Here is a 20,413-nt window from a genome sequence, read left to right as displayed (position 1 = left end):
TGTCTTTATGAGACAGTCTGTCAGACGCAAATGACTAGGGTGTCAGGGCACGGGAAAACCCCTTAACTGTTAAAAGTTCAAGATATTGCAGCGGACATTCAAACAGATTTTTATTATGAATATATGACTATATCTACTGTAAATGCAGGTACTCTCGTAATACTCTACTCTATAAGCTTCAATGAACAATATCAATGAGAAGTTTATGTTTATGTTGCTAAGATGGTTGCTAGGGGTGTTGTGCAGTGAAATGTTGAACCATTGAAGCGATCATTGCCGTGTTTTATCTGGAAAAAACCCCACTAACGTTAATCAGAACCAAGGACTGGAACTACCCGTTTTATATAGATAAATATACTGCAGATAATGGCTTTATTGGTAAATGATGTTGTTAAGCATTTATAATTGCAGGATGTTTTTTCGTTGCTATATTTTCGTCTTGATAATTTCTCTTGTTTTAGTAAAAAAAAAGTATTTATTAAATTTTTACAATTTTCAAAACTCTTAGCTAAAAAAATCCAAACTGATCACACTTGTAACCCAGCTAGTCATTCTTTCAAAACCTGATCCATGCTTTCATTACAGTTATGCACATTTTCAGTCCACATAATCAATGTTTCAAAACACAAGATGATTGTAATATGTAACGGAACATTTGGTTTAATCACCAACACACACATGACCTTCTTTCAGTTTAGTACTTTTAAAGGAATAGTAAACACCAAACAAATAGTTCATGGCCCTGTATGAGTTTCTTTCTCCTGCTGAACACAACATAAGATATTTTGAAGAGTATCGGTAACCAAACAGTTGATGGACCCCATTGACCTCCATAGTATGGGGGTAAAAATTATGATGGATGTCAGTGGGGTCAATCAACTGTTTGGTTACCGATACTCTTCAAAATATCTTATGTTGTGTTCAGCAGGACCGAGAAACCCTACAGGATTGGAACAACTTGAGGGTGAGTAAATGATGACAGGATTTTCACAGAGATGGGACCAAGTCACACATGTGTAAGTCTCAAGTAAGTCTCAAGTCTTAACCTTCAAGTCTCAAGTTAGTCCCAAGTATTTTTTTCTTGGGCAAGTCAAGTCAAGTCAAGTCAAGTCACAGGCTATGTCAAGTCAAGTCAAGTCCTGTAGTAGGTCAAGTCAAGTCACCTTATTATTGTAATTTTACCTGCAGAATCTGATCTTAATAAAGTGAAAAGACAAGATATAAGTAGCCTAACTGTCAGTAAATTACAATAATTTGGATTTGCATGTAAATACTCATGTTCAGTAAAATACATCATGGAATCAAACAAAATTGTAACTTCATAAAATTATGTATTTTTCACTTCTGCCAACAGTGTTTGAAATGTTTTAAATTGTCAACATTGAGTCCATAAAACAAATAACAGCTTAACATCCAACAGACTCCTCTCTGAACACCTCCCTCTCTCTCTCTCTCTCAAACACAGTTTACTTACAACATTAAACTTTGTTACATTTCTCCTCTCTCTCACACACACTCACTCTCACACACTCTCTCTCTCTCACACACACACACACACACACACACACACACACACACACACACACACACACACACACACACACACACTCACTCATCGTCAGTGGCGGCTGGTGAAAAATATCTTCGGTGGGGCTGTGTTATATTCAGTCGGTTTCAATAGTCTGGTAACCATGGGAGTCTTTTAGCGTAGTGGCTCCGAGGTTGTGGAATGCTCTTCCTCAAGACATCTGTCAAACATCCACTCTTCTCTCCTTCAAAAACATTTTTTATCTTAATATTACTCTTCTGCTCACAGTCTGTAAATTCTACATTGTTATTGATATGCTATTTGTTTGAATCCCTCTTTGTTTTGTGTCTTTAACCTAACTTTGTAAGTGACCTCTGTATATTAGGCCTACTTTCTGCCCTTGATATGTGTATTGTGCTTTGATGTTGATGTTTATTTTGTTCTATTCTTTAACCCTGTCCCAGTGGTTCTCAAACTTTTTAGAGTTGTACCCCATGAGGCTTTTAACATCCTTCTGCATAAGTTACCCACTCTTCAGTCGCACCTTTTTCAGTAAGGGACAATATTTGCCCCCTTAAATCAATTTTTCCAGTGCATTTTTACCTTTACAAATACCTTTATAAAATAAATAATGATTTAAATAATGAATGTTCATAATAAATGTTCAATAGAGAAATATGCAATGATGCTAAAAACGAAGTGATGCTTTTAAATATTGAATTAAAACCGCCAGTAGGTGGAGAGTCATCGAGTCATTCATTCAGTAATGAAGCAAGTGGCTGTATTTATGAATTAATCATTGAATCATTGACTCTAATGATTCATTCAAAACCGCAGATTCGTTCACAAACACTGCTGTGTGCTGCAGTTCTGCGGTGGCTTTCGTTGGAGCTATTATTTTGTTGTAAAAAAAAATGTTGACAACTGTGTTGAAAATGAACATCACTTAATATTAATATTTCGTTTGTTGAACTGTTGTATAAAATCAATGTCACATTCGCAATCATGTGGATCTTCATATAATGTGATCATCATTAAACACAGAAACTCACACAGGGTATGTGTTTGTATCGAAGAGAGTTTGATTCTTGTTGTGTTTATGTACTTGTCAGGAGATGGCGCTGTAGTTCACATGTTGATACCTATAAAAGGTGTAGAGTAAGAATGGAAGTTGTTGCACCTGCTGCCTAATCATGTACATGGCTGGCACTGTTATATTGCTTGTGGGTTTGAATAAACCTTGAAGAAATGAGAACTTTCTTGTCTTCCTGATTACTTGGACCTAGACATAACAAATTGGCGACGAGGATTTTGCTGTTCTACATGAAAGATGTCTGCTGTTGCTTCTTTTCCTACGCCATTCTTACCATGTCCGGGTGAGCCGTCTATTCCTTTTGGCGTCTGGTTGAAGATGTTTGAGAATTACTTACTTGTCATAAATGCATCAGGAGATGACTGGCCAGTTGCAAGAAAGCGAGCGTTGTTTCTTCATTGCCTGGGAACAGAAGGGCAGAGACTATTCTATACTTTACCAAACCCAGGAGAAACAATGGAGGATGCTATTGAGACTTTGAAACTACACTTTATTCCTCGACGTAATGTTGTGGCTGAGCGTCATGCATTCAGAAAACGAATTCAAGCACCAGGTGAAACAATCCTGCAGTATGTTGCTTCTCTTCGGGACTTAGCTACCACATGTGAGTTTGCATCTAATAATGATGAAATGTTGCGAGATCAATTAGTGGAGAATGTAAACAGTCATCGTATTAGAGAACGTCTGTTGTTAGAGACTGATTTGACGCTTAACAAGGCTATTACTATTGCTACACAAAGGGAGGCTGCTGGTGAACAAGCTAAACTTTTTTCAAATCAGACTTCAGTACCTGTGCAAGCAATACAAGCAACAAGTGTGCCTGCTGTTGATCGTTACAAAAGACAATCACCTTTGAAACCTCTGCCTGTGCCTTCAAAGTCTTTTGCTACTTCCTTGGCTCGTGCATGTTATCGATGTGGATCTACAAAACATCTTGCAAATGATTCCAGATGTCCTGCAGTTTCTGTAAAGTGCAATAATTGTCAAAAGTTGGGACATTTTTCAAGAGTGTGTCGTTCACAGCAAACACATTCTGTACATGAGATTGAACTTCCTGAGCTTCAGATTCTTTACATGCATGATTCAGTATCTAATAAGATAAAGTGTACTACTACTATCATGACTGCATCAGTCTCTGTACCTGTGGAGTTGATTGTGGATTCTGGATCTTCCATTTCCATTCTGCCTAAATCTGTGTATGAAAAACACTTTAAACAAGACTCTTTGCTGCCTCCTGCTGTTAAATTGGTGACGTATTCACGAAATCCAATACCAGTGCTTGGTTGTCTACCTGTTACTGTTACCAGAGATAATATGACCTGTAATACTTCAATCTTTATAGTCGAATGTGGCACTGCTCTTCTTGGAATGGATTTAATTAATGGATTGCATCTCAAGTTTGAAGGTTCTTCCATACTTCCAGGACCGACTCCGTCTTCAGCCTCTGTAATGCGACTTTCTGCTTCTGTGCCTGTTACTAAGCTAGGATGTGCAAAAGGATTTGAGCATAAGGTAAAAACTTCTTCAGTGGAGAAACCTGTACGTCAGAAACTCAGACAGTTGCCATTATCTGTTCGAAATGCTGTCAGTGATGAACTTCAACGCCTTCTTGACTTGGGTGTTATTGAACGAGTGGATGCATCACCGTGGATTTCTCCAATTGTAGTTGTTCAGAAGAAGACCGGTGGTATTCGCATGTGTGTAGACCTGCGAGAACCAAATAAAGCTGTTGTTGCGGACAGTTATCCTTTGCCCCATATTGATGAGATGATGTCTATGCTGCGTGGAGCAACTGTCTTTTCTACAATTGATTTAGAGAATGCTTATTTCCAGCTCTTGTTACATGAAGAAAGTCGTGATCTGACTGCATTCATCACCCATGAAGGACTATTTAGATTCTGTCGAGTACCTTATGGCCTTGCTTCAGCTCCATCTGCATTTCAGAAAATGCTAGCAACTGTATTACAAGGATTGCCAAACGTAGCCAATTATTTGGATGATGTCATTGTCTGGGGACGCACAAAAAGTGACCATGACCACATGCTTAAAGTGGTTCTTCAGCGTATACATGATGCAGGCTTACAGTTGAATGATTCAAAATGTCACTTTAATAAAAGCAGTTTGCGCTTCCTTGGTCATACTGTGTCTGCACAGGGTATTCACCCAGATGAGGATCATCTTAGTGCAATGCTTCATGCTCCTGTTCCTAAAGATGTACATCAGCTCCGTTCCCTTCTTGGATTGTTGTCATGGTACAATAAATTCATTCCAAATTTCGCTACAGTTGTAGAACCATTGCGTGCTTGCATCAGACAAGGTTCTGAGTTCAGCTGGTCAGATGAGGCTCAGAAGAGTTTCAGTACTGTAAAGGAGTTGTTACTCCAAAGCCCTGCTTTAGCATTGTTTGACCCTAACTTGCCTATTGTCGTTTCAACGGATGCGTCAGATTATGGACTAGGTGCTGTATTCTCTCAAATTCATGAAAACAACACAGAGCACATTGTTGCATTTGCTTCAAGAACATTGTCTACTGCAGAACGCAAATATTCAACAATTGAAAAGGAAGCTCTAGCATGTGTCTGGGGTGTTGAAAAATGGAGAACTTACCTCTGGGGTCGAAAATTTCTTCTACGTACGGATCATCAGGCCTTGACAGTGCTCCTCTCCTCTAAAGGCACAGATCGCGCTGGAATGAGGATCGCACGTTGGGCAGAGCGACTCTTGTGTTTTAACTATGAGGTGAATTATTATCCCGGCTCTCAAAACCAAGTTGCTGATTATCTTTCACGCCTACCCTTGCCTGCTTCTGATGAGGATCTTTCCGATACTGAGCCGGAGTTTGTTGCATTTTTGTCTTCTGAAATGTCTGCTGTGTCTCCAACTGAATTTGCTCTTGCCTCTGCATCATGCTCAGAAATGACTGCATTACGTGCTCAGATTGTTCGTGGATGGCCTTCTTCATCAGCTGCTGTGGGGGTTGTTCTACGTCCATATTTTCAAATACGTCATGAACTTGCTGTGCAAAAGGACTATGTGTTTAGAGGGTCACGTCTTGTTGTTCCTGTTGCATTGCGACGTGTTTTGGTGAATCTTGCCCATGAAGGTCATCAAGGAATAGTGCGTACGAAACAGCGCATTCGTGAACTTTACTGGTGGCCTGGTATTGACTGCTTGGTTAAGGAACAGATCAAGAATTGTGAAGTTTGCTTGTCTTCTGATAAGGTTACAACTGTTCGTGCTGCACCTTTACAACCTGTACCTTTTCCAACTATGCCATGGGAAAAAGTGGCTGTTGACATTGTTGGCCCATTTGAAACCGCTACCTGGGATTGTCGGTACATTATGACATTGATTGACTATCATAGTAAGTGGCCAGAAGTGGCATTCACTTCTTCAATCACAAGTAAAAATGTGATCAACTTCTTGACGTCAGTTTTCAGCAGATTTGGAAATCCTCATTACATTGTATCTGACAATGGATGTCAGTTCAAGTCAGTGGAGTTTGCTGCATTTCTGAAAGATCGAGACATTCAACACATACATACGTCAGTGTATCATCCAGCTGCAAATGGAGCTATTGAGCGATTTCATCGAGTACTGAAGAGTTCTATTCAATCTGCTATTCTGTCTGGAAAGCCATGGAAATCAACAGTGACAGACTTTCTTCAAACTTACCGTGCTACTCCCCATGCTGTTACTGGACGGTCTCCTTCTGAGTTACTCTGTGGCAGAAAGTTGCGTACTCGTCTAAATGTTCTCCCTCTTCCTATAACTTGTAAGGATCCTGCTGTGAGTCAGAAAGTGGCATTGTCTCAAAAGAAGATGAAAACATACACAGACCTCAAACGAAGAGCCTGTACTCCTGAGTTCAAACCTGGAGACTGGGTGCGTATAAAAATTCCAGTTCATGTTCCAAAGGGACATCCTAGATTCTCAAAGCCTTTGAGAATTGTACATCAACTTGGTCCATGCACTTACCAGTTATCAGATGGAAAAAACTGGCATGCATCTCATCTTTCTCCAGCTTGTGCACCTGTGGAAAATGCCATTGATAGTGAACTGGTGTCCTTGCCCCTCCAGTCTGTTCCTTCCTCTACGGTGTTGCCTAAAAATGAACTTGTGAACTTGCCTAATCAAATTGCTTCTCCATCTGTTCCTGTAAGGTCTTCTTCAAGAGTGAAACGCCCTCCGCGTTGGTTGCATGATTATGTTACGTAGTACAAAAGACATTGATTATTTTGTGCTAAATGAGAAATTAATTCTAGTTCTAATATGTCTGGTTACAGAATGTAGAATATATTGTTAAACTAATTGAATTGGATGTACATTTTGTATAGATTTTGCCTATTGCACCAACTATGTAATTTGGGTGGAATTTACAGTTTTGAGTAAAGGGGGAATGTTGTGTTTATGTACTTGTCAGGAGATGGCGCTGTAGTTCACATGTTGATACCTATAAAAGGTGTAGAGTAAGAATGGAAGTTGTTGCACCTGCTGCCTAATCATGTACATGGCTGGCACTGTTATATTGCTTGTGGGTTTGAATAAACCTTGAAGAAATGAGAACTTTCTTGTCTTCCTGATTACTTGGACCTAGACATAACAATTCTTATATCGATCTCCATGCACAGCCTGTGTCTATATTTGTTCTTCATGCTAGTAAGTGCTAAATCCCTACTTTTACAAAGGTAACGTACATTGTCGAGAACGGCAGAATAGCGCGATTTGCCGAGGCAGCAATCTGCACGAGACCTGTCATATAGCCTACGCTGCTTAAATGCAGAAAGTTTTGACCGCAAAAGATGAGGTAATTTGATCGGATGTCACGTATTTGCAGCATTTTACCTGATAGAAATGCATGCTCAGTTTAAATCTTATTTTAAGGTGAGGTAGTATTAAAGGAACGGCAAAATTCAGCATTTTGTTCCCCTAGCAGCTAACGTTACCCCCTTCTGTCACCTCACGTACCCCAGTTTGAGAACCACTGCCTTTTAATGTTACATATCTTTGTAAAGCGACCTTGGGTGTTGGAAAGGCGCTATATAAATAAAAATAATTATAATAATTATTAACCACCCAAACACAATTTAACACAAACTGCATGATACCAGTGCTCTGTGAAAAAGTCAGTAATTATTTAATGCCATATTACAAGGCTGAGGCTTCCTTACACAAAAACAAACAAATTGCACAAACTTTCCATTTGCATTTGAAATTGAACTCACTTCATTCAGTCCGGTAACTGTCCATGCCGGATCTGTCCCCGCTGTTTTAAAATGTAATCACGGAAAGCAAAACAAGGCATTAGCATGACGCATCCACGCATGAGTGCGCGCGCAGCTTGGGGCGCTGAACAGAAGCGCCCATAGCTGACTAGATTTGAGCTCGCTGATTGGCTACAGTTTATGTCAAACATTTATATATTAAATCAGCAATTGGCTAAGCTGCTTCACAAACCCGCCTCTTTGGGGCGATTGACTCCAGCGCCCCAGAGCTGATGAGACGTGCACGCAGGTGGAGGAGACGTGTTAAAAAAGCAGACATTTTTAATTTCTATCATATTTTTCACATATACTGGGTGCATTTAATATCTCAAACACAAAAAAATACTGACAATTTGTATGTATGATTTATGTATATATTTACTTATTTATTTAATGAGTGTGACTCATAAACTGTGGTCTGGCTCATGGGGGGGCGGCGCCCTAGCGCCCTCTATTGGCCAGCCGCCCCAGTAGGAAAGATTAGATGAATGTGATCATTTATATTTGGGCCTTTTTTGGGCCTGAAATCGCTGATAAAACCTTATGGCTACTTTAGCTATTATTACATTAGCTAACTACCAACTAACCAGATAACATTAACAAATTGACAAGCACTTACTGGGCAGAATGGCTGTTAATGTTGCATGTCTTGCAAAGCGCTGTTCGTCTTTTGCCATCTTGTGAACAATTCTTGAAGCCGAAAGCGATGACCCTCGGTACCCCTCCGGCTGACATGTTGATGTGATATCTGATCTAAGTGGGCGTGGTGTGCGTAAGGTACGAGAGGGCATGACTGATGATAGTTTCATGATCCAGTCATGACAACGCTATTCTCAGCCTGCGCTCCAGCTGGGTAATCAACTTGATTTTTAAAAATAATTTCTATATTTTATATTCAAACTGTAAACATGATGTGATTAACACTCAAGTCATTCAAGTCATCGTGTCTCAAGTCATGTCAAGTCCCGAGTCTTTAACTTCCAAGTCCGAGTCAAGTCTCAAGTATTTTATTTTTTGTCAAGTCAAGTCACAAGTCATAAAAATAGCGACTCGAGTCCAAGTCACCAAGTCACAAGTCCCCATGTCTGCCTCCAGCTGTTCCAGGAAGAGCTCCAGGAACTCCTCAGGTACGTGCAGAACCTCCTCAAAGTGCTGCAGGATGTAGTGCTGTGCTTTACAGCGGAGCTTTGAGCAGGAGGAAAAGTCCTCTGTCAACTTGCAGATGCCAATGCAGTTTCCTATATTAAATTTGAAATGCTGGGTAAAACTTCATTCATAGCCACTTCCAGAATAAAATTTCAAGAATGTGTTTGCCTAGATATCATAGTTACATTCTTTTTTCTGGCAATACACCCATTCATTTTCATGCATTTATATATTTGGACTTAGGCAGTTTCAACCGTATAATGTTGGCAGTGGAAATGATGTATATAATTATAATCATTTCTAGGTAATTTGCACACAATTGCAGTTCAAATGCTTCTTCTCACCTAAAGTAGGAGCTGCAGCCACACATGATGATCTTGTGCACTTGAAATTCTCTGTCATTTGACTTGATGATCAAGTCAGTGTGTTCGCCCAGTAAACGTGCTTCATCAAACACGTCAAAGGCTGTTGCTCTTATGTTCTCCATGTTCTCTCAGGACTGTAAATGTATTCAGTCTTCTCTCCTCAAACTCTGATTAAAGTCTCCTCAGGATTGTGTCTTTGTGGGACTTTTGCTCAGGAGAGTTCTATAGAATGTCTCTGTGACATCATAGTTGTAGAGCTTCAATATATCTTCTCAGTTTGTGTCTTGGCCACATAATTATTAAAGAGTTTTGTTTTATCGATTCCTTTTGAATGAAACATCTTCACAGTAACAAAGATATTAAATTCAGAATTACTGCCATTATAAGTAAAATTACAAATAAATGGGCAAGCTTAATTTTTTTTTTTTTTTTTTTTTTTACAATATTTACAACTGGAAAAATTCAACAAACAAGACTTTGAACAGTCACTAAGACACTACGGCTGTATTTGAAATTGTCCCTTATACTGGACCAGCAGTTCTCAACTGGTTTGGCCATGGGACCCACATTTTCCCATGGACATTTATATTATTATTGTTTGTTTTTTTAGGAATTTGACCGAATATATATGGTATTATCACGATATTGAAATGAGCGTTTTCAAACAATAACAGGTTTTATATATTTTTTCTTAAAACAAAACAAACTAAATTATATTTCAATCCAATAAAGTAATACACATAAAAACTACATAAAGTAAACAAATGTTTTAAACTGATTCAAGTGTAATAAAGAATTATAAAGAACAATAGGTAACACTTTACAATAAGGTAAAGTCAGTTAATGCATTAACCAACATTAACATTGAGCAAAAGCTACATCTGTTACCATAGTTATTCTTTGTTAACATTAGTTTAAAAAAAAATACAACTGATCATTGTTAGTTCATGTTAGCTCAGGTCCATTAAATCCTTCTGAATTTAATAATGTGTTATTAAATGTTGAAATGAACATTAACCAAGATTAATAACTGCTTTAGGAGTATTGTCCATTGTCAGTTTATGTTAACTATAGTGAATTAACTAATAAAGCCTTATTGTAAAGTGTTACCTGTTACAGAATGCAGATCCAGACACAAAGAAATACATTGAAATGTGAGCTTTATTAACAGCACTGAGCAGAATGGAGAATACGGATGAGTATGCAGTTCAAATAGACTTTGAAGAATGAGTAAAGCTTAGTAACTAGGGATGCACCGATACCGGTATCTGGTATCGGCCTCGATACCACATTTTCTAAAGTACTCGTACTCGTTAAAAGTCCCTCGATACTGGGGGCCGATACCACGTTCTGAGAAATGTCTATGTTTGAGCGGCGTGTAAGGGGTTAATCAAAGGCGCCGAGTGCCCGCCTCCAGGCACGCCCCCGCAGCTCAGAGCGGGGAGAAGGCGAGGCGAGACGAAACATGTCAGCCGTGTGGAACTATTTCAAAGTGAATGAAGACGACAAAACAAAGGCGGACTGCAAATTGTGCTCAGCGAAATTGTCCAGAGGAGGCTCAAAAGGTAGCGCATTTAACACAAGTAATTTAATCAAGCACCTAAAATCCCAACATGACAACGAGTACAAAGAGTTTACCCACGCTTCTAAATCAACACAACCCACGCTGCAGCAAACTCTTTCAAGACAAGAGAAAATGTCCAGAGACAATCCACGTGCTGTGAAAATAACACAGGCAATTATCGAGTACATTGCATTGAGTGACCAGCCACTCTCGGAGGTAGAAAATGTGGGATTCCTGCGTCTCCTCCATGTTCTGGAGCCCAGATATGATGTCCCAAGCCGCCGCTACATGACTGACACGGAGCTGCCTAAACTACACGACTCCGTGAAAAAACATATCCACAGCCTACTGCAAGCCTCCTCTACGTTTAGTTTCACCACGGATATTTGGACAAGCAGTGTTAGCCCCGTGTCGCTAATTAGCCTAACCTCCCAGTGGATAGACGAGAGTTTCATGCCGCAACGAGCCATATTACATGCGAAACAATTCCGCGGCTCGCACACCAGCCAGGCTATAGCGCATGTGTTTGAGGAAATGCTCCAGACATGGGGTATACCTAAAACATCAGTACATGTTGTGCTTCGAGATAATGCCAAAAACATGATTAAAGCCATGAATGACGCAGGGCTCCCAAGTCTGCCGTGTGTCGCGCACACGCTCCAACTGGCTGTTCACGAGGGCTTATTAGCACAGAGGAGCATAGCAGATGCTATAGCAGTGGGGCGGAAAATAATTGGGCATTTTAAACATTCCGCCTTAGCCTACTCCCGCCTCGAGGACATTCAGGGACAGCTCAACCAGCCAATAAAGAGACTACAGCAGGACGTACAGACGCGCTGGAACAGCACGTATTACATGCTCCAGTCCCTCATTGAGCAAAAGCGAGTGCTGGGGGTGTATGTGTCCGAGCATGAGGGAGTTCATCCGCACTATCTCACCGCTCACCAATGGGCTCTTATGGAGAAGACTGTTGCCATCCTTGCCCCCTTTGAGGAACTAACTAAAAAAGTGAGCAGCTACGACGCACTAGCCTCTGATGTCATCCCAGCTGTGACTGTGCTAGTGAGACTTCTAAACAGAGAAACAGACGAGGACCACGGCGTCAAGACAATGAAAGCAACCTTACTGGCAGCTGTCAAGAAGCGCTTCAGTGACGTCGAGACCAACCCACTGTACTTCATCTCCACCATACTTGACCCAAGGTAAAGTCTGTGTGCTATAGGTATTCAATGATAAACTACAGTACTAAATGTAAGATTAATTTCCATCTGAAATATTATATTATATTTTTGTAACTAAAATACACAAATACAAATGTATGCAATATAATATGAAATATATTTCCCTTATTACTACCAGAAAGCCAAATGGCTGGCATTTGTGACAGTGGTTTAGGGGAAACTAAAATCTGTCCTATTTTTCCACATATTAATACATTCATGAATTTTGTTCAGGTATAAAGATCGCTTCTTCTCCAACAATGCTCCGGAGGCCAAGCTGCACCTGAAGCAGGAGCTGCAGATGATGTCCAGAGCTGAGGCAGAGGGGAGTCGGGCAGAAGCTGCAGAACCTCCTGCTAAACTGTTCCTCAAGGCCCAGGCCAGCACTAGCAGCAGTCTGGACACTGTATTTGAAGAAATCGCTAAGGAGCAGCCCCAGGCAGCACAGCCGCTGGCAGCAGGTGCTGCCATTGAGCTCGACACATACCTCGGAGAGGCCCCAAGCCCTCGTGAAGACAGTCCTCTGAAGTACTGGGGTGTCAACAAAATCAGGTTCCCCACTTTGGCTAAAATGGCCCATAAATACCTCTCAGCCCCATGTAGCAGTGTGGAAAGTGAAAGGCTTTTTAGCTCAGTGTCACACATTATAGATGAAAACAGAAACAGGCTGACTGCTGATAATGCAGAAAAGCTACTTTTCTTAAAAAAAAACCTGCCACTCACTTTTTCTAAATAGGCTCCATTAAGTGAGTCGTCTTAGACTTGATGTTAATACCTACCTCAGTTGCACTGACTGCCACAGTTCTATGTTGGTGGATGTTGTTAGTTTATTCAAATATTGTGCACTAAATAGCAAAGATGTTTATTAATGCCCCTTGTGTCGTCCAAAGCGGCAGAGTTTACAACAAACTGAAAAAAATACTTGAGTTGCACTGTCACTGTTTACATTTTTTTTAATAATTATTTATTCTGTAATATGTTGCATACAACATGCTTTTCATTTTAAATAAATGTTCTTAATTCCAAACTAGTCCCTTGTTTTTTTGTTAAATTATATGACTAAAGTGTGTGTGTGTGTGTGTGTAAATTAGTCTACTACAAACTTCCTTAACAGTATTTATGCTTACAGGGCACCTATTATGACCCTTTTCACAAGATGTAAAATAAGTCTCTGATGTCCCCAGAGTATGTATAAATATAATACCCAACAGATATTTTTTTTACAGCATGTTTAAATTGTCATTTTTTGGGGGCTCAGAAAAACACACCGTTTTAGTGTGTATCCCTTTAAATGCAAATGAGCTGCTGCTGCCGCCCAAAGGGATGAGCCTTACGAGCTCGCGCTCAGAGCCAGGACAATCTCATCTGATAATATCAAAACAGAAACTCTCATTAGTGGTGTTCATTTCGACTCGGAGTCGGACAATAATGCCCACAGAGCCAGAGAATATATACTGTATGGAGATTGAACAGGTATAGTTTAGCTTAATTATGGTTATAACTTATTTGTCATCTGCTTTTATCCACTATTAATACAAGCCTTCTGTAGCAGACCTCGTCCGAATGATGACCAAAATATACTGATGAGTTCGATTAAGTTTATTGTACATCACACAAAAGATGAAGCGTTAGTTTTACTCCAGAAAATCACTGTAAGAGCAGCTAAATAAAAACAGTATAAGATGTGAGCATTTAAGTCTTATCCAAAACTCTCTCTCTCCCTTTCATTAGCATGGAACATACACAGCGAAGTACACAAAACACTCGTTACAACTAACAGTAAACAAATATATACACACCTTTTCAGTCTGTGCTTAAAGGTGAACTAAGTAACTTTTTTACTTTAACCGAACAGCTTCGGAGTCATTGGAATAGTTATATGACTTATTTCGGGTTGAATGGTGGTCGTCTCGCACCCCCCAAGCGCCTGTGAGCCGAAAAACCACCCTTGCAACTTTGGGCCGGCGGGCGTGTATCGCTTGATATCAGGTCTCGCGTTGTAACGAGTTGCTTTATGGCACTGCACAGTGCACACGTACACGTAGAAAAAGGTAACGTTAGATACTGAGTTCTTCACACTTTCGTCATGGCTGAACCGGTAAAAAAGAAGCAGAAAGCTAGGAAAGGTTTGTCGGAGGACCAAAGAAAGAGGAAACGGCAGACTGACCGAGCAAGGAGTCAGACTCGAGTAAATATCGTTCTTGTTGATGGACTAGTAGACATCTTCAGAGCTTATCTGTGCCTGTTCGATGTCCGACGCTTTGTAACGCGTTGTGTCAGGAGGAGAAATAGGGATAGCTCACAGATGAAGTTATTACAGAGGCCAGACAGACTCACGGAGGCGATTGGCATCTCACAACTTGCACTTTATTCCCCAATCGAACTCGTGTAACTGTTTGTCACCCATTCTACCGTCCACAGCTTTACTTGATAAACAAAAGTAAGATAAGAATGAGCATCAAACTGAAATAACCCGCATACATGGGGGTGTTCGAGGTGCACATACAATACAGACTGACGACAGTTCAACAGGGCGCGCGCAGCTCTTAAAGGGGCCACACCTTATTTCCACTCTTTACAGCCTCCATCCTACTGAACAGGTACCGGTATAGAGGGCGGAAGGGATCAGGCCGTGAGTGCAGAGACGGCTCTGCTCGAGTGGCGACAGTAATATTAAATACAAGTACTCCACAGCGACTCTAGGGGTCGCTGTTTGACAAAAACGGAAAGCTGCATAGTGTGCCTTTAATAAAGTGAAAGTGAAAGTGAAAGTGACACATGACGGCGCTTGTCTGAAGTTTTAAATCAGTGGTTACCCGTAAGCCAATCACATAACGTTTGGTTATGACATGTGTTATGCGCTGGCTCAGCCGCATCGAACTTCCACTGTAAACACATGTATGATGTGAAAACAAAACCATCGAGCGAAATACCGGAGTGAACATGGCTGTGAACGACTTTTGCAGATTATGTGAAGTAAATCTCCGCATCCACGGTACAATCAGCGTCTACGTCACGGCTCTCAGCCCGCCCTCTGTTCGTTGATTGGCCGGCTGTTTTGAGGCCGGAGGAAAACTGAGAGATAGGTCGCTATCTCAGACTGAGTACAGAAGCGAACTGAAATTGAGCGGAAGTACGAAGTCTGACGTAGTCAGGCTAGTCTACAGCTGCTCAAGCGTCGAAACAATGGCGGACTGTGTCCCGCTCCCTCAGGGCGGGTCTATGCTCAAACTGCAGTGTCAATCAACAGTCGTGGGAGGGGCCTGTGCAAAGTGACGTCACATTGCCGCGAATCTGAGAACGGCTTGTTCTGAGACAGTGCTTATGATTTATTGGGATTATAAAAAAAGCACTGGGTGGATTTTGATCATTATAGGGTGGTTGTGTACACACACTGCCAACACACATTTATGTTGGCATAACGTTGGCTGTCTTGCGCAGTCTACCCTCGTCGGACAGGTAATACAAGGTGCAGGCGACAGGGAACCGCATGACGGTCGTCTCAGCCTCGATGTAGGGACGCAGCAATTCGGAGAGTGACAGCAGCGATGACCTTGACATCCTAAAATGTTCATGCCACTCATCCGGGACAACCACTTCATTTTCGAAGTTCTCCCACCAGACAGCAGTTCGCCCAGGTCGGACCCAAAACCGGCGACGCTGGCGGTGACGCGGACTGGTTCTTTTGTGTTGGAGGGAGGAGAAGTTGTTGCAAAATTGCTGACCTCCGAGCACTCATTCGTCTCTGCTCCTCGACATAATGGAGCAGCTGTATTTGCAAATGCAAACACATGAAAAGAGTTTGCACCAACATAAATGTGACTGCTACTCTGAACGCTTCCATGATCACCAAAGCCAAATGAAAATGTAAACATAGGTCGCACTTTTGGCGTAGGTGCGAGCTCTGGCGCATACTGTGACGTTGGCTGCAGTTTTTAGAAAGAATCGGTTTCAGAGGCGAATTCTCCGTTTGCGTGTAAACGAAGGGCGCAAACGAAGGGAAACGTCTCCGTTTTTCAAAATAACCATGTACGTGTAAACTGGGCCCAAGGCAACACTTAAAAATGTCTTGTGTGGACACCAAGCGGGAAGGAAGTCGACCGGAAGTTGAAGCCGGCCGCGTGCCACCATCTTGTAGCAGAACTTCACCTGCTGTTAGCATCCCATTGACTCCCATTCATTTTGGCGTCACTTTGACAGCGAATAACTTCACATCTGAGGCGTTTAAAGACTCCATTTGTCCATTATTTATTTCTAAAGAAACACAACAATGTATAAAATGCTCCATTACCTTGTAGCTTATGTTATGGCCTCGTAGAAGCAGTTTTTGTAAAAGTAGGCTAAAGATTGCGTCATAACCACGCGACTCTCTGTCGCACAGTAGAGAGATTACCGTATGGACAGGAGGAGAAGCTCGCGGGCAATCCGGAGGACATGGAGGCAAAATGACAAAATAATGAATCAGAATACCTAGCAAAAGTTTCTCCTGCTCCTAGCTCGTGGATACCTCCTACTCACGCTCTCCGTCTCTGCAAGATTCGGAAGGGAATGATTCAGATTTCTCATGCCACAGCCACTAGAAGACAGACGGGTTGCTCACGTCACATCTACGTCGTCAAGCTCGGTTTGAGTCTGCGCGTCAGGAACGGAAGTCCAAAAAAATCGCTAAAAATGGGCTTCACTTGTCTCAATTGAGTTCCAATGAGATGGCTCTGTCCACTTCTTATACTGTCTATGGTGGACACCCCTCATGGGTGAGCAGTTGCTCATTATCATTTAAAGAGACATGCACCGAAACGGGTCGCTGTGAACAGAGCTGTTTTGGAGGAGGTAAAAAGGGTGTTGTTTCACACACCCATTGAGGAATTTTAGTATACGTTACACACTTTACATGAAGACCCTAAAGAATCATACCAACTTGTGGAAAATGGGCATCCGATGACCCCTTTAAGAGAGCAAACATACATCTGCATTGCCCTTCATTCATGCTATTTGAAATCTTTTTTCATATTACTTTATCTCTGTCGTATGTTTTGTGCTGTGTTGTACAAATATGTCTCAATTTGAAGGTGTTTAACGTCACGGGATGATGTTGTGAAGCAGTAATTTCCCATTGTCTTCATGAACACTTGTTGAATTTGTGCTGGTCAGATGAAGTCCGACTGAGCATTGAGAAGTAATTAAGATTATTCTACAAACACTTTTAGTGTCCTGGTCCTTCTCCTTCTCCTGTCCCGGTCTTTTGGGCTGAGCGAAGTTTTAACAAAGTGTTGACTGTTTGTTTTGAACATCAGGAGTGAGAGAGAGCTTCAGCACAACCAGATCTAGCCTAGTTTTCCTGCAGATTAAAGTCTGACATTTCTGACATTAAACATCATGATCTTTAATGTAGTTGAGTATGGTAAGTATGCTTATAGCAACGGGTTTTTGTACATTTTAATGTAAAAGACAGTTTTGTAGCAACAATGACATCTGCTTTTCGCACTAAGTAGATCATGTGATGGCAAAACACATCGTCTTTGTCCTTACTGGTTAATAATTACCCCACAAGGACCAATTCACCAGCGCCGGGGTGTCTGAAGCCCCCCAGTTCAGCGTGGACTCCCTGTGACTTTACAGCCTCATGACATTCCAACCATACACACACACACACACACACACACACACCCACACACCCACACACACACAAACATCCTTTGTGTAACTTAACATCCTTTAAGTATGTAACTCAGGCTTGTATCTGAACTTCCTGTATGCATGTGTGATTAATGTTGTTTTGATCATATAGTTATGATCTTCGAGTGTTTGGCTCTGAAAGGTATTTTTAAAGAAGGTTCCTCAATAGTGGTTTTGTAACCCTACCTCAGACAGTAAAACTTTACAACCCAGGAAAGCAGAGACATTCCCAGCAGTCACGTCCCAAACACAACACACACAGACCCACAGATTTTCCCTTGACTTACCATAGGACATTACCAAAATGTTGATATATTTCTGAGGTGCCTTTTGTTATGACCATGTCATATTGGGGTGTCTACGATTTTGTCATGTGGTAAACAAGACTTTAAATGTGTGTAATTCTGCATGTCTCCTGTAACTTCGCATTGCTACAACCTTCATGTGATGCGTTTGATATCTCTGTAATCCTCTCCAGCTAACGGAGTTGAATTCCGATAGCAGAATTCAGTGATGCGCATTGTTTTATAAGTTCATATGTCTGGAGAAAATCCTCCCCAGTTAAAGTCAATCATGACTCATTCGAGTGGGCGTGTCTAACCGGACAAAGGAATCTTCCCGCTCGAAAAATCTCGACAGCTGATTCGTCCTACACGAAGGAGGGGACGGCACATGGGACACTGATAAAAGTCCAAAACCTTCTCTCTTCTCTTCCTCTTATCTCAACTCATCCAACTTCTCTTGATCCTCTCCCCGGCGCAGCGCTTCTCCAAGGAACATCTGAAGGAGGCCCTGGCCTTCTCCATCGAACGAACCCATGTTCGAGTCGTAGCTGCCGGTCTTTGCAACTAAGATTTCCAGCCTCTCCCATCCCGGGAGACGAACCTGAACTTTCTCGGTAACATTACATTCAGTGAGCCTTTCAAGCTTCCCGCGACACCGGAAGACGCAGCAGAAACAGGACACCATCCTCGCTTCTTGCATCAGCTTCAGCCTGACCAGAAAGAGCACTCGCAGGTATATTGATTCCTATAAAAGCTGTTCCAGATGTCTAGGTCTTAGGTCTGTGAACTAAGTTACCCTCTATCTTCCCTCTATATCTTTCTTTCTTTCATTTCATTTTCATTCTGATCACGCTATGTTTATGTTTTTGTTCGGTTAAATGTTTATTTGTTTGTTTGCATTTTTACGTACGTTTATGTTTGTAGTTTATATAATCTCTAGTGTGTGCCATTTTATTAATAAACCCATTTATACTTTTAATTGTCTCTGTGTTTGAAAACCCATCTTATAAAGTCAATGAAACTTCAAGATCTAAGCTACAAGCTCGATATAAACTACATTTGGTAGTTCTTAATTCAGAAACTCAGTAAGTTTGATATTCGTGGCCAGAAGATAAAACTTTCTTGGAGTTTGAAGAGGGATACCCCCTTCTTAACTGTAATGATCAGACAGTACAGAACAAGGTAATCTCGATAATTGATAAAATAAATGTACATGCGACTTATGAATTATGACCATGAGTCATATTTATTAATATTTTCAAAATTCCCTATATTCTTGAGCTAATTCACATTTACCCCGAGTCGTTATTGTTACATGATGGTGGAGAATTTTTAAGCAGTTTCAAACTTTATTTGGTGGACAAATTCAGTTTCAGTTGAATGTGTATTATGGCTATTTAATAATTGTACGCGCGTTTTGAATTGTGAGATAAGTCGCTAAGGCGAACTCACCCAGCTGATGGCGGGCACAAAGCCAGCCCAGCTCTGCTAAAACTGCAGTTCATGACATTACATCTGTCTCTGTAAAGACGAAGCAAAACTCTTTGCAGTTGATACATGTAGCATGATTTAAACCGACTAAATAAAGACGAAGGAATTTTTTTTAGTGCGAGGACGTAAATCTGAACTGAGCCGATCCTCAGTTTCAGTCGTAATAGGCCTTATTAATACGTTAACGATAAACTCCTGGTCAGAAATTGGTCTCGCGATCCAATTTTGAAAACCTATGCATTATCATAAAGTGCTATTTTGATTAATGTTTATGGGAGGTGGAACAGATGCAATAATTCCTGTTCACAGCTGTAGTAATTAAACAGAAGTCTAATGCCTGTTTGCTCACAGCTCTATTAAGTAAAACAGAAGTCTAATTCCTGTTCACAGATGTTTAATTCCTGTCGTGCTCACAGCTCTATTAACCCTCTGAGGTCGAGAAACGCGCCGACGCGTTTTGCTGGATTTTTTTCACATAGCAGCAACATAAACTTAAATTACTCCGTCATTTATGGTTATACAGAAAAAAGAAATATAAAAAAAGAATCTGTGATATTTCTACTTTTGTATGTGTCCACTTACAATCAAATCAAAACATTGTGCTTTTGTAAAATAAAGAAAATAAACAGGGTGTGCGTTCTGCCTCTCCGTCGCGGTGAACTTTTTTTTCTTGAGCACGTCTATAAACTGAAACAAAACTCAGCGAATCCTTCTCACACATTTATGAGCCATATACCTTTATACACATTTAAGTGTGTACTTTTAAATGATCGGATTCAAAC

The 20,413-nt window shown here is 41.0% G+C and overlaps 2 protein-coding genes across 2 annotated transcripts in view; one reads left to right on the top strand and one right to left on the bottom strand.

Moving 5' to 3' along the window:
• Nucleotides 1-20,413, bottom strand: part of LOC309505084 (uncharacterized protein) — a 230,053-nt gene that overhangs the window by 46,393 nt on the left and 163,247 nt on the right. The gene's annotated exons all lie outside the window — the stretch shown is intronic.
• Nucleotides 11,918-13,219, top strand: LOC309505342 (zinc finger BED domain-containing protein 4-like; the record flags this gene model as incomplete). Its single annotated transcript, XM_082178714.1, has 2 exons — nucleotides 11,918-12,162; nucleotides 12,415-13,219. 2 exons carry the CDS (start codon nucleotides 11,918-11,920, stop codon nucleotides 12,914-12,916), a joined length of 747 nt encoding a protein of 248 aa, XP_082034840.1. The 3' UTR covers nucleotides 12,917-13,219.

The sequence above is a fragment of the Leuciscus leuciscus genome, assembly GCF_965113295.1.
Source record: "Leuciscus leuciscus genome assembly, chromosome: 8".
NCBI lineage: Eukaryota > Metazoa > Chordata > Actinopteri > Cypriniformes > Leuciscidae > Leuciscus > Leuciscus leuciscus.
The sequence above is the reverse complement of the archived record's forward strand: the minus strand, read 5'-3'. Positions and strand labels throughout refer to the sequence as shown.